The 25,421-nt window shown below is 35.5% G+C and overlaps 4 protein-coding genes and 2 long non-coding RNA genes across 8 annotated transcripts in view; 3 read left to right on the top strand and 3 right to left on the bottom strand.

Moving 5' to 3' along the window:
• Positions 1-6,213, top strand: part of LOC100743509 (trehalase) — a 33,567-nt gene extending 27,354 nt beyond the window's left edge. Inside the window, exons 8-10 of the mRNA XM_003491118.4 lie at positions 855-1,054; positions 5,116-5,286; positions 5,636-6,213. Of these exons, the coding sequence (XP_003491166.1) occupies positions 855-1,054; positions 5,116-5,283 (368 nt within the window). The 3' untranslated portion in view covers positions 5,284-5,286; positions 5,636-6,213. The remainder of the gene's footprint in view (positions 1-854; positions 1,055-5,115; positions 5,287-5,635) is intronic.
• Positions 6,214-10,566: 4,353 nt separating this feature from the next.
• On the bottom strand, positions 10,567-14,186 carry LOC100743389 (B9 domain-containing protein 1-like). Its single transcript, XM_003491117.4, has 5 exons — positions 13,764-14,186; positions 13,535-13,646; positions 13,098-13,206; positions 12,112-12,230; positions 10,567-11,105 (listed from the first exon to the last, which is right to left on the bottom strand). Exons 1-5 carry the CDS (start codon positions 13,887-13,889, stop codon positions 11,002-11,004), a joined length of 570 nt encoding a protein of 189 aa, XP_003491165.1. The 5' UTR covers positions 13,890-14,186; the 3' UTR covers positions 10,567-11,001.
• On the top strand, positions 12,224-13,915 carry LOC112213186. Of its 2 annotated transcripts, XR_004462056.1 has the most exons (4): positions 12,224-12,490; positions 12,555-12,757; positions 13,124-13,745; positions 13,810-13,915. It is a non-coding gene; the product is annotated as an uncharacterized LOC112213186 (long non-coding RNA). The 2 variants fall into 2 exon arrangements; XR_004462055.1 differs by lacking the exon at positions 12,555-12,757.
• A 1,363-nt stretch (positions 14,187-15,549) lies between the features above and the next one.
• LOC100743269 (mucin-19-like) overlaps positions 15,550-25,421 on the top strand; it is a 48,287-nt gene continuing 38,415 nt past the window's right edge. Inside the window, exon 1 of one of the 2 annotated variants that reach the window (XM_033321877.1) lies at positions 15,550-15,696. The gene's annotated coding sequence lies outside the window, so the exon portion shown is untranslated. The remainder of the gene's footprint in view (positions 15,697-25,421) is intronic. The other variant, XM_033321873.1, reaches the window with a different exon arrangement.
• LOC100745301 (aconitate hydratase, mitochondrial) lies at positions 16,409-24,206 on the bottom strand. The gene is made up of 9 exons (XM_003491133.4): positions 24,006-24,206; positions 22,488-22,642; positions 22,245-22,411; positions 20,826-21,581; positions 20,167-20,369; positions 19,162-19,450; positions 18,280-18,553; positions 17,842-18,190; positions 16,409-17,364 (listed from the first exon to the last, which is right to left on the bottom strand). Exons 1-9 carry the CDS (start codon positions 24,036-24,038, stop codon positions 17,224-17,226), a joined length of 2,367 nt encoding a protein of 788 aa, XP_003491181.1. The 5' UTR covers positions 24,039-24,206; the 3' UTR covers positions 16,409-17,223.
• On the bottom strand, positions 21,668-22,238 carry LOC117151897. Its single transcript, XR_004462057.1, has 2 exons — positions 21,909-22,238; positions 21,668-21,846 (listed from the first exon to the last, which is right to left on the bottom strand). It is a non-coding gene; the product is annotated as an uncharacterized LOC117151897 (long non-coding RNA).

The raw sequence follows: 25,421 nt of genomic DNA, 5'->3' as shown, positions 1-25,421 counted from the left end.
ATATTGCTTTTTGTTTCACATCGATATTTCAATACCAAGATAGATAAGTTTAAAGCGTTTGCACTTAAGCCACGAGGGATGCTGAATGGATTGGATGCCTAATCATAGCCTAATTCGCAGAAGCGTAATCTATATTTTCTTGTTTGGAGCGTACGTATGTCGGTTTGCGGTGGTAGTAAAAAGATGCTTATATGGCGTTTGTCACTGACCACCCTACAGGTAACACACGTGAGACAGGTCAGTGATGCGTGTGAAAACGAGAGGTCCGTACATGGTGCGAGACAGATACAAAAAAAGAAATGCACAAAATATTGGCTCGCTTTAACGACGTTATCTCGGGAACGAAGAGTCATATCGACACGAAATAGGAACGATTCTAAAGTGAAAGGTTTGCGTTTTCTTACGAAGAAGTTTTATCAGAGTCGTGTAAGTACTTTGGAAACAGCGAGTGGTTAAAGTTCCAGTAACTTTAATAGCTTCAATATTGAAGATTCGCTGGATGTTTTCGATGTTTTGAATTCTATTTAATTTACTAGTTATCCTTTTTATTTACTAATATAGTTATGTTCGGTGAAACATGTATTTCTGGTTACAGTTTTAGTTACGTGTATCGCGCTATAAAGATTTTAATATAACATCGTTAACGGTAAAAAAGTGCAGGACATTTTGTTCCTTCATATATAGATGTAGCAAATTATTTAGTGGCTAAAGGTAAATAATAGCTTCTGCGAGTTATCGTCATAGAGCTAAGGCAGCTCTATTAAATTGAAATTATTACGTTCATTTAAGTATAAAGGCAAATAAGGTTAATAAGACCGTGTTGATTAAACTTGTTTTCATTTCTTCCCCTACAGGAGGTACACCCACATCATTAAATTACACGGGAGAACAATGGGATTTTCCGAACGCGTGGCCACCGTTACAATCATTTATTGTAATGGGTCTCTACTGGACAGGGGTTGAGGAAGCGGTGAACTTCGCCCACGAATTGGCATTTAGATGGCTTGGCTCCAATTACGCTGGCTACGTAGAATATAAGGAAATGTTTGAGAAGGTAAGATAAATATACATATCGATAGACGATTTTCTTGAAAAATGATGGAAAAATATACGAGCTCGACGTAAAAACAAGTAACTCCATAATTCCTAAACAAAACTGAATAGATAATATTTTAAGTTTCTAAACTTCTGAAGGAAATCGGTGCACTTCTTGAACAAAAATAAAAAGTTGTTACAATATTGTCTATTCTCTTGTATTAGCGCCACATTTATTTATCTAGATAAGAACTCTGTAAATTTTAGAAAGAACTGTTGTTTTCTCGGCTTCCTGTCGGAATTTTAAATCTTAATTGTTAAACCTAGTTCCAACTAAAATTAGGAAGAAAAAAAAAAGTAATACACATCAGACCATGACTCAGAATATTGAAAGAGCCCTCGCTAAGAGTGATTTAATCAAAGCACTTTTTCACAATATCTGCGATAAAACACGAAGACTTAAAATAAGACAGTCCAATCTTTTCTACTCGAGCATAAAAATGTTGTCCCGTAAAGCACACAAGGAGAATTCTCACACGTTGAATATCACCAAAGTTTTCATTACTGTCATGACGATATAGAACATAAAATTAATTTCAATAATTCTTGGCATGGATCTGCTACAATCTCTCCGTTCGCGCTTCGCTTTAAAATAATTCCTGCATCAAACAATTTTCTGGATAGAATAGAGAACATATTCAACCTTTCCAATTGAATTTTACGTCTTGTTTTGATTCTGAATTTATTTTGATTAATAATTGACGGTGAAACAGTGAATGATATTAACATGCCATATTCAAACTTCGGAGGTACAACGTTCCATTTGTCCCAACCAAATACAAATAGACACAACCTGTTCAATTTCGTTTCCATAAACGAAGTTTCGCGTCGTTTTGTTGACTGACATACGTATATCTGGCTCCAGAAAAGGGTCTATCAGATCCGCAAAGATAGATGCATAAATTCACGTTCAAGTATTCTCCCTCCCTTCTACCCCTGTGAAAGAAAACACACTGGATGCTCGTATACGTTCGAAAACGGAATGAATCACTGTCCATCATTTTTCACCCGTGGCTATGAATTTTCACGTAGTCAGAACCAGTCAAGCCTCGTCTCTTTCTGTCCGTTTTTTCTCCCCTATACGTTTCGCTCCTTCCCTCTTTTTGCCATCCATTTTTATATCACACGATCGCGAAAAAGATACTGGAACCGACCGCAGGAAACATCATAGACTAGAGAACCATGGAACGTCCCATACCTCATTTCGGCCATGATACCGTGACGCAGAGGGAAATTTATGGAGCTTGTTCGCAACGGGCAGCTTACCGATGAAAAATATCGATACGTTTTTTGCCACGCATTTCTTTTTTGCACGTCGGGCAAGACAGTGCCAAGCTTAGGCGGCTGTGTTTCAAAAGTTTTCTTTCAACGGTTAACCGGTTTATTGATTCGAACATTGTACACTCGAAAAAATTGCGAATTGTTACTCTCGCCTAGCGAAAAAGATAAAGAAAAAGATAAATTTGCAAACCGGTAGAAATTTTTCATATACAGGGTGGTTGGTAACTGGTGGTACAAGCGGAAAGGGGGTGATTCTACGCGAAAAAAGAAGCCGAGAATATAGAATAAAAATTTTTCGTTTGAGGCTTTGTTTTAACGGCACGTTATAACGAATCTCACTGTAAATCGTTATCTCTATGGAAAAATAAAAAAATAAAAAAATAAAAAAAAATTTTTGTTCTATATTTTCGACTTCTTTTTTCGCGTAGAATCACCCTGTATATTTTTCCCGAACATAAATCGCTTTTGAAAAAAATATAGGAACACTCAAACTTTGTAAAATTTTCATTCTTTTAAGATTTAGAAAAGGGACTTAAGATTTAGAAAAAACCAACTGGTCAAACAAAAAATTCAAACAGTCACATTTGAGAAAAAAGAATGGCTAATTTTTTTCAGAATAATCGACTGTTTTTTACGGAGACTGAAATGCGCGAAATTTCTCAAACTTTTCGTCTACGTTAGTTGATATTCTTTCAGTTTATTTCGATATTCCACAATTTCCCATTTTACGCGTAAAATTTTCAAAGTAGAATATATTTCTCTATACATCTCCGAATCAACTTCCCAATAGGGAATTCCGAGGTAATTAACTGACATACATTATCGCTAACTATAGGCAGTTAACACTGATAAGTAGAAACGCAAAATTGAATCGCAGTTAACGACCAAGATCGTTACTTATTATAGAGGAGAACGGAGGAACTCTTTGTATATTCAATTCTGTGAACGCATATTGATTTCTTCGTGTGAAGTAGTTCAACGACATTGTCGAACCGTGGGGACAAAAGGAAATAACGAGTGAAGGAGAGAAATTGAGATACACGTAAAAGAGTCAGATTTTCGAACGTGTCAAGGACGGAAAATTAACGATAATTTAAAACATTCGTTGGAAAGATCGAGTGTGCCTCGGGCTATTCCTTATTGTAGCTGACAGAAAGGAATAGAAATAGAGAAGAAAGAGTCGAATGAAAATAGAGTAGAGTTATATATGCATACTGAGAGAAAGGTCTTCTTCTTATTGAAATCTAATGATTTCAAAGTCTTTAGAAAACACAATAGCTTGGAAATTTCATCCGATTGAAAATTGAAGATTTTCTAATTGCTGTGAATTATACGAACGGCATGATGGTATATAACGAGCGTATAGTATTATGAGTATCATCTTTAAATTGAAAAGCTTTCCGTTGAGTCGAGTTGACGTTCGCGTGGTCTTTGCCGAAGCTATATCGAATCGCGAAAGAAGATTTAATACTATACCATGCCATACTATAATTGCAACGTGCCACGATCGACAATAATTCTGAATTACATTTAAGAAATATCAGGAATGATCATAAACATTAATCTAATTGAACGAAATAAAACTATTAACTTCAGAGAAAATTTATCGAGAAATAATTGGCTATTTTTACCGAAAATTACGCGACTCACTATCTAAGATCGCTTTTCTTCGACAGAAGCTTATATCTGCCCGATAATCTGTAAAATGTGAAAATCGAAACTAAAATCGGTTAATTTGTGCTACTTGCTAAGGATGTTTAATATGCGTTTGAAGTTTTATCTAGAAGATGAAAAAGAAGAAGAAGAAGTATGTAATTAACACATTCTTAAAATATTCATCTTTCCTTTCTCATAAAACTTCCAGTATATTCTTAAGAATTAGATTTGCATCTTAATCCGGCTCTGCCTTTCCTAGAACAGCTCTTTCGCGAATTAAACGCACTTATTTACTTTTAAGCTATAACAACTTGGCGTAAAGAAATGCAAATGACATCCGAAGGACTTTTCACATTCATTCTTGAGCACCCTCTGTTCTTGAGTAACGCTAATTGAAGAAACATTCGCACATTTTGTAATAATTCGCAGTGTCACAAAAATTTAAACATTTATATTCGTTTAAATACCTTATTCTAATATTAACCGCTGCTAATTTATTTAATTTTTATCATTCTTTAATCCATTCAATATTCGCCTAGTTTGTTGTAATTCCCAATCTATCTGTTCATTAGAAACTCGAAAGCATTCTTTTAAAATTCCTTTTCCTCCTCGCATTTAAATTTGAAACGTGACTCATCCCACGCTTAATATCACTTTAATCCCGCTCTCTGGTTTCAAATTTATCAAACAATTACTCAGCAACCAGTATAAATACCATCCACAAATCGAAGGGTAGTTTCTGTCTCCTCTAATTATCTAGAATTTCATTAAAGGCGAAGATGGAGTCTGTCGAACTGTGAAGTTTGTTAACTTTGCTTAGCTGTTATTCGCGATCCTCTCCACGAAACATTGATTAATATCGTCGACAATTAGAATACTGTGATAAACTCGTGGCAAGGCATGTTCGAAACTCGACGTTCCTGTAAAATTGACTAAGAGTCTAAGACAGCAAGTAGATCCGGCGCAAGTTAACAAGGAAGATCTCTGTCGATCACCCGGTGACTTAATTACCCGACCGAGGGCTGGTCGCTTTGAGAAACGAGAACGTGTGATTACTAGGTGTAATTAGCGTTTTAATTGCAGTACGACTCGCTCACGCCGGGGAAAAGTGGCGGCGGAGGGGAGTACGATGTGCAGTCTGGCTTCGGATGGACTAACGGCGTGGTCTTGGAATTCCTTAATACCTTCCCGAACATCAAGGTGAAGGAGATTAGCTACATCAACGACATAAACACAGAAATCAGACAATAGCAGGTGAGTACGGCAAGCTGGTAAATTTAAGAAGTAAATATTAATATTATAATAAATATTAGTTATTAGTTATAGTTATATAAGTAACATTATTTGCAATTAGTATGTGGATGTTTATGCAAATTCATTCTTTTACGAATAATTTGCCACTTATTAATATTAACATTCATACGACTAAAGACGCAGAACTTAAGCGGAATTTGTTTCCTTCGTTAAATATTGTGTAATAACGAGTACCGTAGCTTTGACATTTTATATTTCTAAGGAGACACTTTTGAATATAAAATTCTGTGCATTTTTGCACCTTTTAATACCCCGTAAGTACATAGGGCGTTGTTAAATTTTGTTCCAGGTTTCATTGGTGATGGTGCAACGCGTATTTTCCAACGAATCTAGTCTACACGGAAAAACAGGGCAGCGCGTTTTATAAAAACCCACCGTTTGTTCCATGTGAATCAACGTGTATATTTTTTTAAGAAAATTTGTCTTCGCCGTTCACCGATCGTTTCTTTTTTAACTATCATTTTCGTTAATGTTAACGATAGTTACAATGACGACAGTTTTATCTTGGACCAAACCCACAAAAGAAGATTTTACATGAAACGTTTGTACAATACTAGCTGAGATATAATATTATTATACGTGTAACGAAAGAAAACTTAACCGACACTAGTTAATTTATTGTTTAGTATTTTTAATCGTTGAAATTTCGTCCATCCAGAGTGTCTTATAGAGTTTAAATAATTGTTAATGATCAAATAGAATAATTTAGAAATGTCGTTCATAAGGAATATTAGAGTTTGCTAAATTTATATCAGTCAAATATTCACATAAAATTTGCGAAAATTATTTTTCAGTACAATCTAAGGATATCATGTATCAAGGTAGTAAGAATTATCTCGATGTCAACGATATTGAATGTCAATTATATTTTTAATGCACCTTGATAAATCGTGTACATCGTGTACGCGAAATGTGGGCACAGAAGGTATAGCAATTACGTATGAAACTCGTCAGTATTCTAATTTAGCCCTAGCTTTAACGATAGTAGTGTGTGTTAGAGAACTATAATTGCATGCATCTTTGTTCGTTTCTCGTGCAGGATGACACTGGCGACAGAACTCCGATACCTTAAGTTTTTCATATATGTATTCTCACAAAATGTATCACTTTTTAGACAATCGTGTATAAGCTATTGACCTAATTCAGGATTGATAATCGCCTTAATCGCTTTTATCAGGATTGATAAAGCCAAAAAATCAGGGAAGATCGTTTCAGAGACAATAATATGTATATATATATATATATATATTTAATACAACATCGATAAGAAGTTGTTTCCAGTGGAACAGAAACAATAAGGAAATTGCATGTGCATAAAAATGTAAAAAAATAAAAGATCGATAAGAAAGAAAATTTATTTATTTTTATCCTATCCTTCCTAGGGATCCAAATTAAATCGCATAAAATTGCAACCGAAGGTATTTCTATCCTTTAAATAATTAGAAGAAATTCATAGATAAAATTAGGGAGAAGAAAAAAAATAATTTTTCAAGATAAATCTAAGGCGTCATATTTCTCAAATGGTAAAATATACACGCACGAAGCTACCTGTCCTTTGTTTTAAATTACTCGTTACGTATTAAATTCGAATTTAATTATTTAATATTATATATAGTCAGTCGGTCATACGTGCTAGAATTATTTGACATTAAATATGGTTAGTAGTCATACGTTGTTTTTATTCATATCGAGTTAATTCGGATAAAATCCGATAGTGGAGCGTGATATTCATTAAAATTTTCTCTTAAAATGTAGCCGTATCTCATTGCCATTTTCTTAATACGGTGTAACAATAATTCTTTAATGCAACGACTGAATACATATAATTACACATGTATAGTATCTTCCGCTTGGGGATCATTTATCGAATGTCATTCTATGTTACATACATAACAATTAAGCTACGTCCTTGTTTACAATGGAGAGAAGAACCATATTTCTATGCTCTCTATTTATCTTTAATTCCCTTCGAATGTTTCGACCATTCATTTGCAATATTTCGAGTGCATGAGCGTGCCGGTAGCGGAAAATATCCGTCTTTTTGAGACATTTTCCTCTTGTACCAAATTCCTCTTGTTGTGTTTACGAAGAAAAATGGAACGACCGTAATTTTCCATTTATACTCATCTACATCGGACATACTATTCCAAGGACAACTTTACCCGATGCTGATGTTTCCGTCATAGTTGATATTTCATTTTTGTATGGATTAATAACCGTTGTTAATACATATCTCTCTGGAGAAATCAAATAACATAATTTCTTGGAACAATTGACATCATAATTTTCATTCTATTATGGAAGTTTAACAAGTACACGTATAGCAAGGTTCCTACCTTTTTAAAATAATCTAACATTTATTTGATTCGATGTGTTTTAATAAGCTCGGCAACTTACAGAAATTTGTTCTGAAATTTTAATTCGTTTTTATGAGAATAACCAGCGCCGTATCAAAATAGTAAAACGATGTACCTTCTCGTTCATTATAATCTTCCGCGAATTCCTAATTAGCATGCAAGAAACATTATCGCATCCTGTCTCTTGGAATTCCTTTTTCCAAATGATGCGTATTTTATAGTTTCATTTTACTTGGAACTTTACAACAATGTCTGCAACGACTTTCACGCGCGCGCGATTGAATTTATGATACATTAAGTATACCGTTGCGCCTGGAGTTTTCCAGGAACATCGTTTTATAATCGTAAATTTTGCGTGCCGGTAATTCAGCGCAGTCTCCTGCGATGGGACAAAGTTGAGAGAACGCAAGATATACACGTTGTTACACAAAAAAAAAGAATCATGTTATTGAATAACCTTCCAACAATGTAGCCTAAACTCAATTTTTTCCATTAAAAATACCCCGAAGCTTATTTTCACATTCCGATGTAAGGTTAACATTCGCGGATTATGAATCCTTTTCGCGTCCTATGTTTCTATTTTCACGTTCAAGTAAGTAAAAGAAATAATCGCCCAGTATATGTAAATGTTATTCAACAAATAAACCTCAAGTTCAAAATAAAACAATTACATTAAACTCCTTTTCTGTAGTATACGTTGTATCCTCTGTATATATTGGCTTATTTGATTTGAAATTATAATGAATAATTCAACACACACATATACATATATATATCGAAACACAAATAGGGTTTCAAGATTTTCATCGGATACACTGTGACAAGTAAATCTTCGCATCCCCTACGAATTGGCGACGGTGACAAATGCAACTGGATGAAAAAGGTCTCTCGGGGAATTCCATTAAAAAATGACCATCGAGAATACCTTGGTCCGAACGACGTTAAATTACTACAACTTTAGCTATTTGGGGGAATTCGTGTTACACGTTAGCTCCGTGCTTGTCAGCTTTTCGATCGGCATTCCGTAGCACGTGGCGTTCGATGGATTTTCACAGCGAAACGGACAAAACGAAATTGCAAAATGCGTCATTCTTTTCATTTCACTTGCCACGCCTGTGTATGATGTCCTGCTTGCGAGTGAAGCTCGCATTTACGCTTGGCCAGTCTTGTGGACATTTGCTCGCTCTTCCAGAAAGCAATAAATGAGAAGGAAAAGTAACGCGTGCATTACCAATGCTCCTATGATGCACGTATGATTAATTCGTTCATGTTGATCCATCGTTCGATCAGCCGATTATAGGGAAATTTACGTAGTTACCCGTTAGGTGAAGCGTTTTATTAAATAGTTATCTCTGGTACAAATTACGTACTCTGATTAATGCACGATGGAAAAATGTTAGAAAGTAGAGAAATCTGGAGACGGAAAGCTATCCAGTAGGAAACTGGAAGATTTCCATAGGAAATGAAAGGAGCTACGTTTAATGTACAATGACTCGTAAAAGTATTCGTACGCTTACTATAGAAAACTTTTACGTGTGTATTGTGCACGTTATGTGGAGCATTTTGAAATGTTGTTAGCACTATAATGAGACGCGACTGCCATATATATATTGGCAAAATTTGAGCTATTAATTATAGATAAGATATTTGTTTACTAAAAACTTATAATTAATAAAATATTAATATATATGTGAATAGTTTCCTTAGAAACGTATAGTGAACGTTAAAGACGATTACACTGAATATTGTGGATGATTGCCTACTTAAATACTTTTATGATATAAATAATTATGTTAGTTAGGTATCATTATAGTATCAATGAAATTTGAAAATGTTTCATATAATCGAACACATAATATGTTCATAAAACTAGTTGACAAGTGTACGTCTAATTTCGGCAGCCAATATGCATAGAAATCTTCTGAATTCCTTGATAAAATCTATACCATTACTCATCCAAAATCTAAACCACTTCGTATCAATTTTTGTTTCGCAAAAACTTAATGGGTCATGCTACAGTTATTAGAATCACATAATCTTATCTGAAATTACGAGCCTGTTGCTAAAGAATACATAGATCACCCGTGGGGCTTGCCATAATTGCGACAGCCGTGTAAAGAATTGAGTATTAGCCAGGAGTAGTTGATACGGACGTCCTCGTAAAACCCACAAAACATCAATACGATATTGGCGGAGGCGATGCCTACCTGTTCAATTTTACACATTTAAATTATCCTCACTTGAGATTATACCTCGTGTTGTTTATTTTTCTTACGATAATTGCGCGGTTTAATCTAAAGGCATCAGATATTCTTCAGTCGCTGCTGCTTAATTTACATTTTACTCGTGACATTTTCCTACGGTGTGTACCCATAGTTTCGTTAAAACTATCGCGCTCGTTTTAGCGTGAATAAATTAACAAAATGCAAGTCGAAGCGTCGTCGCGCGAAATGATTTCGTTTCGTTGCCAGGAAATCTCGTTGTCTCTGAAACTACAGAAAAACTATAAGATATGATAAATGTCATCGACAATTCTATATTGCTGTTCCTGTCTAGTTTATCTTTTATTTCAGGCAGAAAACAGAAACACAAAGTGATTTGCTGAAACGATTCTCACACTCTGGCAATGGGAGCATCGTAATATCGACAAAGGGTCAAAGAAAAATTGGTACAGCGACATAGTTCCCTTCTCTTTGTACAATTACGGAAAACGTAAAAAACGTAAAAAACAAAAAGGGAAAACAAAAATACAACACAAGAGGAATTACTTGCTCGAATGATGATGACATTCATATATTGTTTTACATGAAAGTGTAAATATTTTTTTTTCAAAGAGAGCGAAATAGGCGAGAAAAATCCCCAACATATGGAAAAATACCAAATATATTCCAATATTATTTACAAGTTACAATTTAAGTTATAAAACGTTAAACATTTTTTTAACCACATTTGGTGTTACGGATCGATGAAAAGGTTAATTCATCGGTCAGTATATACGACACTTTTATGTTACACAAAGACTCGCTGCTCGACAAAATATTACTCACACTCACAAGTACATGTTCAATTTCTAATTTTAATTAAACATTGCCTTTTCATTTTTCATGAATCTAGTCGTTCGTTTTCAGGTTTGGTAAATAAGATACATCCACGAATATTTACTTGTAAATTCGCGTCACGGTCAAAGAAATATAATTCGAAGAAAGATGACACGAGATACGAAGCCGCAGACGCGGGAAGCAAGAAGGAAATATTAATGTCGTAATCGAGGGCGTTTTACGTCGGCCAACAAATCTCATTACTTGTTACGTTGCTCGCCATTGTTGTAGCCCAACTTGAAGAAATCTTTCAGCACCACGTTGAATGTTACGGTAACAATACCCTCCACTCTCATGCGCGTGACTGCAATTATAAAGAAAGTTATTACTCGGGGTCGCCCATGATGCGTCGGCTTGCGAAACATCAGGTGCACGTAGCTTTCCAGCACAGTTTATGGCGTCTCAGAGTCGCGGGATTCTCGTGGCGACTGTTTAATTTGAACCACTTTATTCCAGGTCATTCTTAAGAGACGCGAAAATCATAAAATGCCTCTGCAACTGGAAATCGTACGCGATCGTGCCTGCACCCACGAGCGCGTGTCTCGATGCAGTTAGAATGTAGATCCATATTTCTATCGGAGATATTTTTGAAAAAAAAGAAGAAAAAGAAAACTGTAAATCTCTAGTCGTGAAAATGGCACGTTTCCAGTTACTATGAATGCGTCATGCGATTGACGTAACGAGTGATATAATTCTCAGAGTTGAACGTCGAGTTCTCGAAAGTGAAATAAAGAATAGAAAAAGTTTAGAAATAGAAAGCAAGGTATAATTAAAAATAATTGGCTAATACAGTAACGAAACTTTTACCAAGATACACGTACGTATCTCGAACCAAAGATCGTGGAAAGGTAATATTCTTAAATTCGCCGAAAATGCTACAACTTGGAATATATAAATAATTTCGAATATTTCCAAAATTCCTGCCATCACCGATAAAAGTTTCGTACTTCAAACTTGCCTCTACCGTCTACATATTTAAAAGCACAGAAAGCAACGAGCATTTTCATCGATAGAAAGCTGAAAAAGTAGCTATCGTCGGCAGTTTGCGAGAGTAACCGGAAAAAAACAAGAGATCAGCTACGTCGCGATAGCAAACTGATATCAGTAAAATTGGACGTATCGATTAAGTCGTATCGGAGGATTCGTGAGACTCTTAATTCCTTTCTATCGACCGATACGAGAATGACGTAAGTTGACACTATCGACGTAACGACTGTCCTTAATACGCGAGTCTCGGCTGAGCTCGACTAATTTAACGTCAGGAAGAATCGTCATCGAGAGACGTGATATGCTTCAAAATATTGCCTTACGTTCCCTTCCGTCACCAGAAGCCAATATCGCCGGATCAATTAGTTCTGGCCTTCTTCCGGTTAACCAGGCCGCAAATCGTTGCAACGTCGAGGAGGACTCCGGCACGTACACGGATATTCTGCATAATTTCACAGACGTTACAACAAACGTCGTTAACAAACGATTGCGTGTGACTAATTAAATCACGTTTGATGTTGAGCAAATTGCTCGTAATCGACTCTACGTTACGGGCTAATGAATTCTCGGAGTAATTATTCACGGCGTAGCAAATAATTCGGGGAATTTGAGGGACTCGATTAGGCAAGAAATTAGACTATGTATCACTGTGATGTTTTATTGTCTTTCTAGGATGTGAGGAAAGGGAGGCTGGATTTTAAGGTACGAAATGTTTCATTTGTTATGTGTAAACTGCGATGAGAAATTGACTTTTGTGTTTTTTTAGGAGTGTAATTCTGTACTGTGACTGTATAATGTAACAAAATGACTTGTAATCGTGCTGTAAACTTTACATTTTTAAAATCGTGCGAAAATAAGTACGTCCCATATCTGCAGTTGTTGAAGAGCGTTAGAAAGTAATTTAAATGCAGCACAATCGCAATTAATCTAACACGGGGCATTATATTTACATAATCCAACAAAACTTAGGTAAATCTGAAAAATATGCACTAAAGTTCCAAAAATATTGATCGTCGTATTATTGATTTTACAATAAAATTCCAATCATAGGAAGAGGTCCTAATAAAATTGCCATTTTTAGCCATCGAGTAACGTCAGAAATAACAAGATTAAATACAGATCTATTTATCTATGTAGGGTTTTCCCCTTGCAATCTTCATTTATCTTTCGAGATATCCTAATTTGTAGTATTGTAGTATGTATGTATTGTATGTATTGTAGTATGGTGATAGACAAGATCGTAATTACACGACGTTACATCGCATTGTGAAATATTAAAGAATTTTTTGGTCATAATGTAATATAATACCTTTTCTCGTGTTGACCTGTTTTCAGCGGTAAATGACACACTCCATATCCTCTGATGACGTCGTGGCCGAAGATATCCAAGCCATAAACAGACATTATTAACTGTGGCCCTAAGACACCATTTTACAGATGATTGGTTATATTTCACGTGTTTAATAATATTTCCTAGTTATTTTAGGAATTTTCAATATTATGAAATCCTTTGATCCTACTATTCGCTATATTTTCTATTCATTATATATTATAAGAAGACAATATATAGTACTTATATAATTTTTCCAGTTTTTTAAGAAGAAGGATTCAGCAACAATCAATATATTCTAGAACGACTAGAAACCAGAAAATAAAATTAAAAAAGTAAAATTTATTGGTTCAATCGTAGCTTTGGGGCTTCGATTTCCTCAAGTACGTAAATCGAGTATCATTGAATCCACTTACATCCATGCGGGTTAGTACTCTTGAACGTGACTTCTAGCGGAAAATTCCAGACTGCCAGATTTCGTGGGTCGCTGCTGCATTTGCACATCTGCGTCAAACCTTCCTCGATACCCTAAACCGGATTGCACAAGTCACTAAACGATCGACGATAAAATTCCGCCGTTGAAATCGATAGAACACTGCGTCTAGTCGACGCGACAGCGTGTCATAGGTAAGCAGAATAACTCACGGCAACTACGCTCCATTCGGGACCAAAGTGAAATCCGTATTTGCAGTAGGCGTTGTCAACATCGTAAAACTCCGCGTGTTCGATGGATCCTGTGATCGAGAGGAAGAATTCACCTTCGACTGACATGACCAACTTACGTAGCAATCTAATCGAATTAGATTTACAAACTCACAGAAAGGAAAACTAACTTAGATTCACGATATTTGTTTATTCCTAGTATCGTTAAAATACATCGACGCAGTACAATCATTAAAAGGTACTCGAACACTTATCAGAGAAAATGTTTATTTCGATCTCTGACCAATATAACTTCGTTAGGATGCTGACGAAATTTCCAAATCTTTTGTACGAAGCACGTAATATTCGCAGAAATACTTTTTATAATCAGAGTTCAATTATTTTGGCGAGGAAGGTTCTATGAACGAAACATGACTAATGGTAGGCTTATTTGTGCTGATCGGAGCTTTGTGTACGATTAAGCGAATTGGTTGTCGTGGTAACGAAGCATGCGCCTCCATTTTCCATAGCATTTGGTTCATTTCAACGGTCAAAAGACGCGGTTACTAAATATAGATGGGATCTTCCCCTTTAGTATTCAGAAAGCGTCGGCTATGTTATCTAATATCTACAACAACTTGCATTATTCTGGTAAACGTAGCCTTGACATGGTATGAAATATTAGGAGAAATTATAAGGTACTTTAATTCACGAAGAGACGAAGATGCAAATTAATTTGTTGCTGTGTGAACCTATTTAATTAGAGGAATCAAATTTAATGTCGCCGGGATGCAAGGAGGGTTGATGGGAAATCTGAGAAGACAAATAAGATAAGTCCGATCAGAAATTTGTAATTAAAGTTGAACGTTTGAAATTGAATTGGAACGGAGATCCTGAAATTAATAGAATGTCAAAGAAAAATGTATTTTCCTTCGAAAGTATTATCCAACTAAATGCTAATCTTTGTAAAAGAAATTGACTGTACGAATTTAATTAGTAAACCATTTGAATATTTTAATGATATCAGATAATCATACGTGAGAATCCAATAATTCGTTTATTTTTGACATTTGCATATTATACTATAATATAATATTGTAAAATAATGCTCATTGTATATATGTTTTTAAAATATAGAATTGATAAAAACAGAGGAAATGAGTGCTCACGCCCATAGATCTAGTTGTTTCATAGTACTAGTGCTGCACCATGCGGCCAAGTGCCAAAGAGCATGAACGTTAGCATGTACAAGAACCTATGTATTTAAGCTTAATGTTCGGGATCTGCGCTGTTTGGCTGTACATTAGAATAGACAAGAACCTATTGAGTTGTACGTTACAAGAACTACTTAACCGCACGGTTCTACGAAAAAGTTCATATCTTCTTTTCCATCCGAGATGGACAAGTATGAGAATGACAAAATCGCGCAGTAATGAAAATAATTGTAGATTGTCTAAGAAAGAGAAATTAATTGTTTGCTATATTTCTTTTAGAAAAGAAAAGATAGCGTATCCTAAACGATAATGGATCAGTGGAATGATGTAATAATTATAATATTTTTCACACACGATTTAACATTAATTCTTAGTACTTGATATGTCAATTGTAGCGACATAAAAATTTTTTTTTCTCAGCCACGTTTTCTTTTTCCTCAGCACGTACGATGGTGTTCGTTGAGACGAATTCAAAGATCTTTCATATTTGATAAAAATAAGAATTATGCTGGTATCCGAATATTTTTATAATCATGAATATAATTATAGGCTGAGAATTTACTATTATCACGGCGCATGCTTGAACGTCTGACGATCATCGATCGATCGTTAACGAGAAAATTAGTGATGTAATATATCGTTCATTTCTGTTGACTAATTTCCCTCCCTTATTAGGCCATTGAGATCAATCTACAGCCTACTTTCATCCTTTTTGTAATAGGGTAAGTGACTTTATGAATATTTAGTATTTTAATTCATATTGGAGATGAAAAGAATGTTGATTTGTGTTAGTTTCGAGGTTAGATGAATTTATTAAATAAGTACACTGAGTCGTGAAAATATTATACATTGTTTAATACTTACCTTCTAGAGTACTATTTAAAATTTTATTCGATATTTTAGAATATAAATTGCTAGAATCATTTAATACATGACAAAATGTTATTATCTTAATACTTAAATGTGTTTATTTCGTCTGCTGTTTTCTTGTTTCGGCAATTTAAAAATTCAGTAGGCAATTATTCTGGAATGTTTTTAATGAATTAAAATAGTTTTATCCTCAAATCTTATTGGTTCATCATTAATTATAACGACGCTTCTATAAATTTTCCGAAAGAGACCTATCTATATGTAGTTTTCGTCTTTAACAGCACATGATATTAACACGAATATTCAATTATGGTCTTCATAAACAGTACTAAATATTTATGTATTTTAAATGTCTGGAACATTAAATGTAGCTTATGAGACCAAACACAAGCTATCAAAAGTTTCAAATACCAATCTTTCCTGCTATCAAAAATTAAAAGGTAAATATTTCTAATCATTAATTTTTCCATCTAAAACAAACATTAAATGGGAATTATATAAAACATTATTCAACAAATTAAACACGAATACATGCGATATGAAATAAAGAACCCACAACGTTCACTGTTCAGTACAATTTTTTATTCCTCGAATAACAACAGCGAATCTTACATTTGATCGAATCAATCATAAATACCTAGAAAACGGTATAACCACGATGTGTCCTACATTGCGAACAATACATAGTATGTACAGAAGATTCCACCGAGGTAGAATAAATTTCTCGTCCGATAGAAGCATGCAATCTCGGCGTGCCATTGTCGGCTGTACACGATTTAAAAATGAACACGTTGGCACGCGTGAGTTGCACTGCCGCCTTATCTACTCATGGAAATTTCCTCTTGCACTTTATACGAAACTCGAAGAATCTGTCGACGCGTGATTTGCATTGCGATACATGTAATGAACAATGAACGATTCGAATAATGTTTACAGAACGATTCGATCCGATTCGCTTCTTCTATGATTTAACTGATGCGCGCTAAAAATTTGTCTAAAATTATTCTTCGTCGTTCGACTTTCACCCGATCATAGTTCATTACCATTGCTTTCTTCCGTTCTTTTCTTCACTACAAATAATACAGCGGTATTGTCACGAAAGAAACGTGCGCTGTTCGTTTTTTCCATTTCTTTTATGTCCTTCTTTTTCTCTAAATAACCCTCTCTTTAGTTTCGAAACGTCACGTTGCACAAAGCAACGACGACAAATCTCGCCATCACGATTTTATTACGCAAATCTACCTGGAAGATTAATGTGTTATACCGTAACAGTCTCTGTTCGTGTCTTACTAACGATATACACACAACGAACTACGAGATCGTGGCACGTCTTCTCAAAAAACGATGACGGTTTCGCGATTCTGATAGACGAACGTGTTTTACTTTCCACTAGCGAGCTCCTTCATCCGATTCAGAGCCGACCCTGCTTTGAACCAGGATATTTGTTGCTCGTTCATGGTGTGGTTCAGGGATATAGCGTCCACTTTGCCATCCTTGTGCTTGATTTCTGCTTTTACTGGCTGCAAATTAAAAGGGAAAATTAATCTTCTTTCATTGATTGTATAAGAAACTTTTTCCCTTGGTTGCTAGCCAAATGTTTACCATCTAGGAACGGTGTAGTTGAAATTAAACATTGTTATTCTGGAATCAAGGGTTACGTGCTCGAATACTTCAATGCTACGCATCAGCAATGATTATAATAGTATACTCGATATGTTGCGCTATCGCAAGTGCTATCTTAGTGCTACCTTTGATCGTCTATATTTAGCTGACTTTCAGATTAAAGTAATTATACTATATGTCATAGTGATCTAATAATAGTTAATTAATTCTCAAAATACACTCGACATAATACAATATAGTGCTCGATTAATATTCCATAAAAAAGTTCTACCATTCAGAGATAGCAACCAAACAATCAATCTAAAACTTTAAATTTCCATACAAGATGTCTTATCTAACAAAAGAAATAATTAATGTCTTCAACAAAAGTGTACCTTGCCAGGCGCCAGATCGTTCAATCCCAGAAGACTGATTTTATCGGTAGGCTGGATCTTATCGTAATCACTAGGATTGGCGAAAGTCAGAGGTAACAGTCCTTGTTTCTTTAAGTTGGTCTCGTGGATACGGGCAAAACTCTTGACGATAATGGCACGGCCACCGAGATGTCTTGGTTCAAGAGCTGCGTGTTCTCGAGACGAACCTTCTCCGTAGTTTTCGTCACCAATGGCTACCCATTTGACGTTATTTTTCTTGTAATGTCTGGCAACATCCGGAACTTTTCCCCATTCACCATTTAGCTGATTCTTTACCTTGTTCATCTCGCTATTTTCGGCATTTACAGCTCTAAAAAATGTATGATAATTTTTTAGACAAAATTTAGAAAATTGTGAATGCTATCACTTTTACGATATTCCAGATTATGAAAAATTTACCCAATGAACATGTTGTTGGAAATATTGTCCAAGTGACCACGATACTTCAACCATGGACCAGCAGCCGAAATGTGATCAGTGGTACATTTTCCTTTGACTTTGATTAAAATAGTCATGTCGGTGAGATCTTTGCCGTCCCATTTGTCGAATGGTTCTAATAACTGTAATCGTTCGCTCGTCGGGCTTACGTCGACCTTGACACTGCTACCGTCAACTGGAGGAGCATCGTACGTCTCCATGCCAGGGTCGAAACCGCGGTTTGGAAGTTCATCACCTAAATAAAATTTTATTTATATTTATTTTAAAATATCAATTAGGCAAGTAATGTACAAAGTTTGTTATCAGTGTTTGAGAAACGTATGAAATGTTTCACAAATTCACTACATCCGAGTTCCGCTCGTAAACAGATTTTATCATCGAAGATTGTTGCATTAGACAGAGATACGGAAGAACTTTGTTCTTTTCATAAAAGACAAGAACATACGGACAGACGACAGATTCACGAACACTTTATCACTATCTGTGCACGAAGCAGTCTCGCATAGTTAAGTAATAAACCACTCTTAACCTCAATAATCAATTTCAAAGGCGAAAGTCTACGTCCAATATTTCACAATCGGATATCCAATTGGATCTTCGATTTAATCTCTGCATATTATTCTTAACCTTGTAATTATCTAGTACTGGGCACGATAAATTATTCGCAGACATCTCTATGAAACAATCTCGTTATGAAACAGATATATACCATATGCTGTGATTCATGTTTAATCGTCTGCAAATTAACTACGATCTTGGTTATCTTTTTTATGGTTTCATACATAATGGCAGAATATTTACATTAATGAGATAATTTGATAATCATAAGAAAATTATATTTACCAAACGGATCTTTGAGAAAAAATTCCTTCCCATCCTTGCCCTTGAGTTTATCGGTAACAGGGTTAAAGTCTAATCGGCCGGCAATCGAAAGGGCAGTGACGAGTTCAGGGCTAGTGACGAAAGCATGAGTCGCGGGGTTGGCATCGTTTCTTCCCGTGAAATTTCGATTGTACGAAGTGACGATCGTGTTCTTATCTCCCTTCTTGATGTCTTGACGATCCCATTGACCGATGCAAGGTCCGCAAGCATTAGCCAATACAGTGCCGCCGAAGTTTCGAAGGATCTCCGCCTAAATCAACAGGATTAAAATTTTTTTTAGTATCTCAGTTACGAGATATATTCAAGGGAATACTAGTGAAATTTAGAACAACTTAAATATTCGTAGGGACTTGAAAGTTTTGCTACATCTTCGCAATATATTTGGGACTTTTTAATTTTTAGATATATTTAATAGCTTGGAAGTTCGAAATATCTATATCTAATATTTTTGGCATTTCGAGTGTTTACGAAATCTGTAGTATTTTTAACACAAAAGTCTACAATATCTCTGACATTTTTTTTATTTTGAATAATTTTGCGACATTTTTCAAACAATTGCAATATCTCGCTTACTTTTTGATACTTTGAACATTTGCAATATCTGTGATATCAATTTAAAAGGTGAGAATATCCTTCAGTCTCGTTACATTGTCTTACAGTCTTGTTACATTGCTACAATGTTCTAACAATCTTCATCCCTACCTCTAGCGATGTATTGTTCTAGATTGTATTCTAAGTCGATTTCATTGTCATCTAATGATCCCGTCATGTGAATCGACAATTTCTATTTTTTTACTGACACTGTCAAAATATCGAAGCCAAATTAAGAATTGGCGTAGGTCGCGTTACTTGTTGCTAAGTAACATGTACCAATGTTTGGCACGGTTCCAAAGAAACTATGCAACTTTGACTTTGGTAGAGGCTTTGAATTCTAATCAGAAACTATTATTCTAGAAATTGACTTACAATTCCATCGCGTTCGATGGTAGCACGGATCTGTTCAGATCCTGGTGTAACGTTAAACGCGGATTTTGCTTTCAAACCGTGATCGAGAGCTTGTTTGGCGATGTTCGCACATCGGCCCATATCTTCGTAAGAACTGTTTGTGCAGGAACCGATCAGGCCAACCTTGATCTCGTTCGGCCAGCCGTTCTTCTTGGCAGCATCACCTAGTCGGTACAAGTAATGAATGTCCCTCGTTCAATTTCTTTTATGAATTTAACACTGAAGTTTTTCTAAACTTTGTACTTTCTTAAAATATGAGATCAGATACAAAGTTAAGAGGATATTTTTTGAGTCGATAAATTTCATGTTCTCAGGAGCTACGTATTATCTGAATAGATACATATTTTCTAGACTTTACAGTTTTTTAAAGTACAAAGCAGAAAGTTGATATTATATTTACTATATTTTTTCAATCGAGTAGAAAAATATTTACGTAAAATATTTGGAAATTATTTGCACATCCCGCAAAAGAATATTCACAGTCAAATGTCATCGAATTTTAACAAAAATCATATTTAGTTTATCTTCTTTTAAAGCTTTTCAAAATTAAAAAAAATTAGTGTTGTAAAATCTAATCAGGCACGCCTACCTTAACTACGTTGATCATTCACTCCACTTACCCAATTTTGAAATGGGATGAGCGAGATCAGGCGTAAACGGTCCATTGACATGTGGTTCCAAGGTAGACAAATCCAATTCGATCAGTTGATCGTATTTAGCATTAGGATCGGCAGTTAAGAGACTTTTTTTATGCATATCCGCGGCAGCAGCGATGTCAGCTCGTCCAGTGGCCTTCAGATAGTCTTGCATACGATAATTGTACGGGAAGATTGAGGTAGTAGCACCAATTTCTGCACCCATGTTGCAAATAGTCGCCATTCCGGTACAGCTAATATTGTCGACACCAGGTCCAAAGTATTCTACGATCGCTCCAGTTCCTCCTTTGACTGTCAAGATACCAGCTACCTTCAAGATTATGTCCTTAGGGCTGGTCCATCCTTTCAAGGTTCCGGTCAGTTTCACTCCGATGACTTTGGGGCATTTTAATTCCCATGGTATGTTAGCCATTACGTCGACGGCATCAGCACCACCCACACCGATGCACAGACAGCCCAAACCACCACCATTAGGTGTATGAGAGTCGGTACCGATCATCAATAGACCTGGGAAAGCGTAGTTTTCCAGAATGATTTGATGGATGATACCGGAGCCTGGGTTCCAGAAACCAACGCCATACTTGGCACCAGCTGTCTTCAAGAAATTGTACACTTCCTTGTTGATGTCTTTGGCGCGTTTCAAGTCTTTATCGCCACCCATTTGGGCTTCGATCAAGTGGTCACAGTGAATAGTGGAAGGTACGGCGACTTTTGGTAGTCCTGCAGAAAATTAGCAACTTTGAGTAAAGGATTAAAAAGTATCATAGATGTGTCTTTATTGTTAAAGTCAACTGGAGATTTCTGTGAAGTTTAATCGTTTCTAATCTGAATTGTTTCTCGTAAGTGAAAAAGACATTTTCTTATTTGGATATGGAATCCTATAGTCCTATAGGGGAGGATTAATGCTAAGTAATTTAATCCGTTCATCTCAAATGACAACTTCATGGTGACATCACATACTATATAATATTTCTTGAAATAATTCCTGCATACTAAAATAGAAAGATATAGTGAGCATCTTATGATTATCATATAGGATCATCTTACAATTAATAGCATTTTGTAAATGCATTTTGTTTTGTGTACATTTATATGATTAATGTAAAAATTGTTTCCGGTCGTATCATGTGACTGATTTTTGCCGGACAAGCTTGTAAAAGGCGTTAATACCCTTTGTGTAAGATAATATGAAAAGTTTTCATATCATCATTAATAACGCATTATTGGCTTAGAATGGCCCAATTGGAGAAATTGCACAATTTATAATAAAATTACTACATGAATCCTTATTTTTTACTCAAACGACAGAATATAAGAGAATGTCTTCCTAAAAAGAAAAATAGGAGTTCTTTTTAATTAAATTACAAATGCTTTAAACTATACCAGAACTAATAAATTGCAACATGGCCATCTGGGCAGTGGCATCTTGCATAGCCACACGATCAGGTCGCAACCTGAGGTAGCTAGTACCACGGACGATTTCCTGTTTGTCGGGTTCATCGAGATGGGAATACAAAACTTTTTCGGACAGTGTCAGCGGTCGGGTCAACCTACAAATATTTTATCATATGCTCGATTAGGAAATCAAAAATACTGTGCTTGATTATGCAGACATCTTATACTCGCCTTTTCTTCACCACTTTAAGTTTTTCCTCTAATTTGTCGTACGGAAGGTAGGTGTCCTTATCGAATTTGGACATTGCCACCTTGTTGGCGGCAAAATTCAACGCGCTCACGCTGAAGCATCTTTGCTGGATGTCTATCGCAAAGATAGCGAGCTTCTACAAATGAAATTCACTAATTAATTATCGTACCAATCTTTGAATATCAAACGAGTAAGAAATTGAATTTAAAAGATATGGAAATCATGTTTCAGAAAAAGTAAAGAATGCGAAAGTTATATCTGCATATCTTAAATTAGGTCAACTCAGATATGAATTTCAGAAATAATTTATGATAGCATCTAATTTGTGAATAGTATACACAGTTATGCGCTATACCTGAGCCTGATGTACACTAGCGTAATTAATGTTTATTGACGATAGTAACGTTTCGCTTGCAGATAATGCGAGCTTAACATCTTCGTAGATATGTTTAAAAGTAATTTTATTGTTAACAGCTCAGTAATATTTCCTGAGTTCAAGTGGAAAACTTACGCCTATACGACAAAAACACGATAGTTGAGAAGAAGATTAATGATAATGAAATAGTTTAGCTATATCTCTACTTTGCTGTGTCCTTAACTTGTTACGTATAAGTATGTACATGTGACGAAATAGTATGAATAGATTCATCTACATACAACAGTTACGTAATTCTTTTATTTACGAAGACGAAAAATTTGCTCAACTTCTCGCGAAATATTTTGGAAAAAACCATATTCCGGAAAGTATATAAAGCATCCAGTGTAATTATTCTTGATTCAACAGCACACGATCGTTATTAGTTAGTATATATATTCTTATCATATAAAAATTTATCGGACGTCTCGAAGAAAAACCAACGGATCAAATTACCGATTGATGAATATTTTCCATTCATCTTTGTCTGTCACGCAGCCCTGGCGCAATGGCCGCAAACCTAACCTCGAAATCTCCTAAAAATGTACTTGTTATATGCAATAATTTCGAAAGATATTATGTAACGTGTCTGTATCGTCTTATTCGGTCCATTTCCCTAATCACTCGTACATTGTTATTATCGCGATATATCTTTCTCTGCTGCACTGTCTTAAGTGCTCCAAATGCGCTTTGCTTCCAAAATACCGATTAAATGATTTCGTCCAATGATTATCACAAAACCTGGCGATCAAATTATAGAGTATCCTCGAATGTCACAATGAAAATGTAACACGATCATTTTCAGTTAAGATAATCAAATGTGCGGCGAATACTCATCACTTGAAAGATCATTGCTCTCACAGACCATGGTTAGTTGATTCAAAAAGAAAAAAAGTGGATTTTTGTCAACATTCAAATCAATGATCGATAGTTGGTCACTTCAACATGACACGATCGACCTTGATAATGGGGTCGAGCGGTCAAACTCAAGGCACAGACTGATTTCATATCACTGATTCAATTTGATATTCTTCGACGATGAAATTCTTTTGGTATACAAAACGTTGAAGAAAATTAAGCATACCTGATCCCGAAGGATTCGGGTGCAATACGACATTCTCGTGATAGGAAACCTTCTGGTGACGTTGCGACTCGTGAAGTGGATTCGTAGGCGAAGAAAAGCGCAGGCGCGAGACGAGAAACACTAACAAACCGCGTCTTCTCTTGTGGCAGCCCTTCTCAAACCGGCCACTAGAGAACTGAGTGAAATTCAGCTTAGCTTCCTCGTGTCAATGCAGAGAAGTTACGCATGCGCCCCCTTTCTTCGGCCTATTTAGATACGAATTTTGTGGGAATGAAAGACAGGCGCCCTCACTGCATCGACAACTTTCCGAGCAGACGTTGATACCATTGACGAGCAAATAAGAGTTTTGACAGAGGAAATTTTAACAGCTGTTCATTCAACTTCATGTGGCGCAGTTATCGCTACCGCCGTACAGTTTGATCAATCAGCTCTGGCAATTGCGCGGTAGAAAATTGACGAGAGTGGAAAGAAGTCAAAGTTTAACAAACATCATTTGGAATAACAACACGTGAAACTAGATGTTAAAGTATAGAATTTTAAGAATAAAGTATCATTCAATGCTGCTAACCTAAGGAATAACGAATAGAAAAATAATAAATACAGTTTTAGAGTTTATTCATGAATAACAAATATTGGCACTGTTTAAAGGATTTATCGTTAGGCACGAATAAATCTGTAATGTTGTTTGTGAGAATATTGTTTGAAAGGATTGTGTGAGGAATAGATATCGCAAATAAGCAGCGCCGTTTGATTGGTATCTATGGAATAAAGAAAAATCTTCCTCGGATAGTATACGTTCATACATGTATAGAATGTTTGAATTTACGACGCAGCTAACTAGTAAACTTATTGATTAAACTGTACTGAAACGTAGTACGAGCAGTTTCTGGGAAGCAGCGCGGCTAGCGTTACTGAATGGAACTGTGAGAACCGGCTTGTCACTGATAATTCAGGGAATATCCTGAAGGGGGCCTCAAGCTTGTTATCGATCGATGTTTACCGGCTTAGAGTAGAGCAGATGTGGGAACTTTGAATATTGGACTGACTTTATTTTCAGACTGTAACATATTTATAATGGTACTTTTATAAATAGATTTCCACATTTTATGTCTATCTTGTTTGAGCAACGAATTGAATAACGCAGAATAGAAGAAGGGTGATTTCACATAGATATCTTTTATATCCACTAAAAATGTTATCTCCAATATTCATAGTCACGCCAAAAAGAATGAATTGTAAATTAATGACGAATAACGATAATGAATATTTAAAAAAATACTTGAAGAAACTCGATTGGATTCTCAGGAAATATCAGTACCTAATTCTTTCTTAAGTCAATTAAGTTATCTTTATAAATGACGTCGTAATATCAGTTTATCAGTTACTCCGACGTAAGCATTATTTGCAACATATCTA

The sequence above is a fragment of the Bombus impatiens genome, unplaced genomic scaffold, assembly GCF_000188095.3.
Source record: "Bombus impatiens unplaced genomic scaffold, BIMP_2.2 scf_0517, whole genome shotgun sequence".
NCBI lineage: Eukaryota > Metazoa > Arthropoda > Insecta > Hymenoptera > Apidae > Bombus > Bombus impatiens.
The sequence above is the reverse complement of the archived record's forward strand: the minus strand, read 5'-3'. Positions and strand labels throughout refer to the sequence as shown.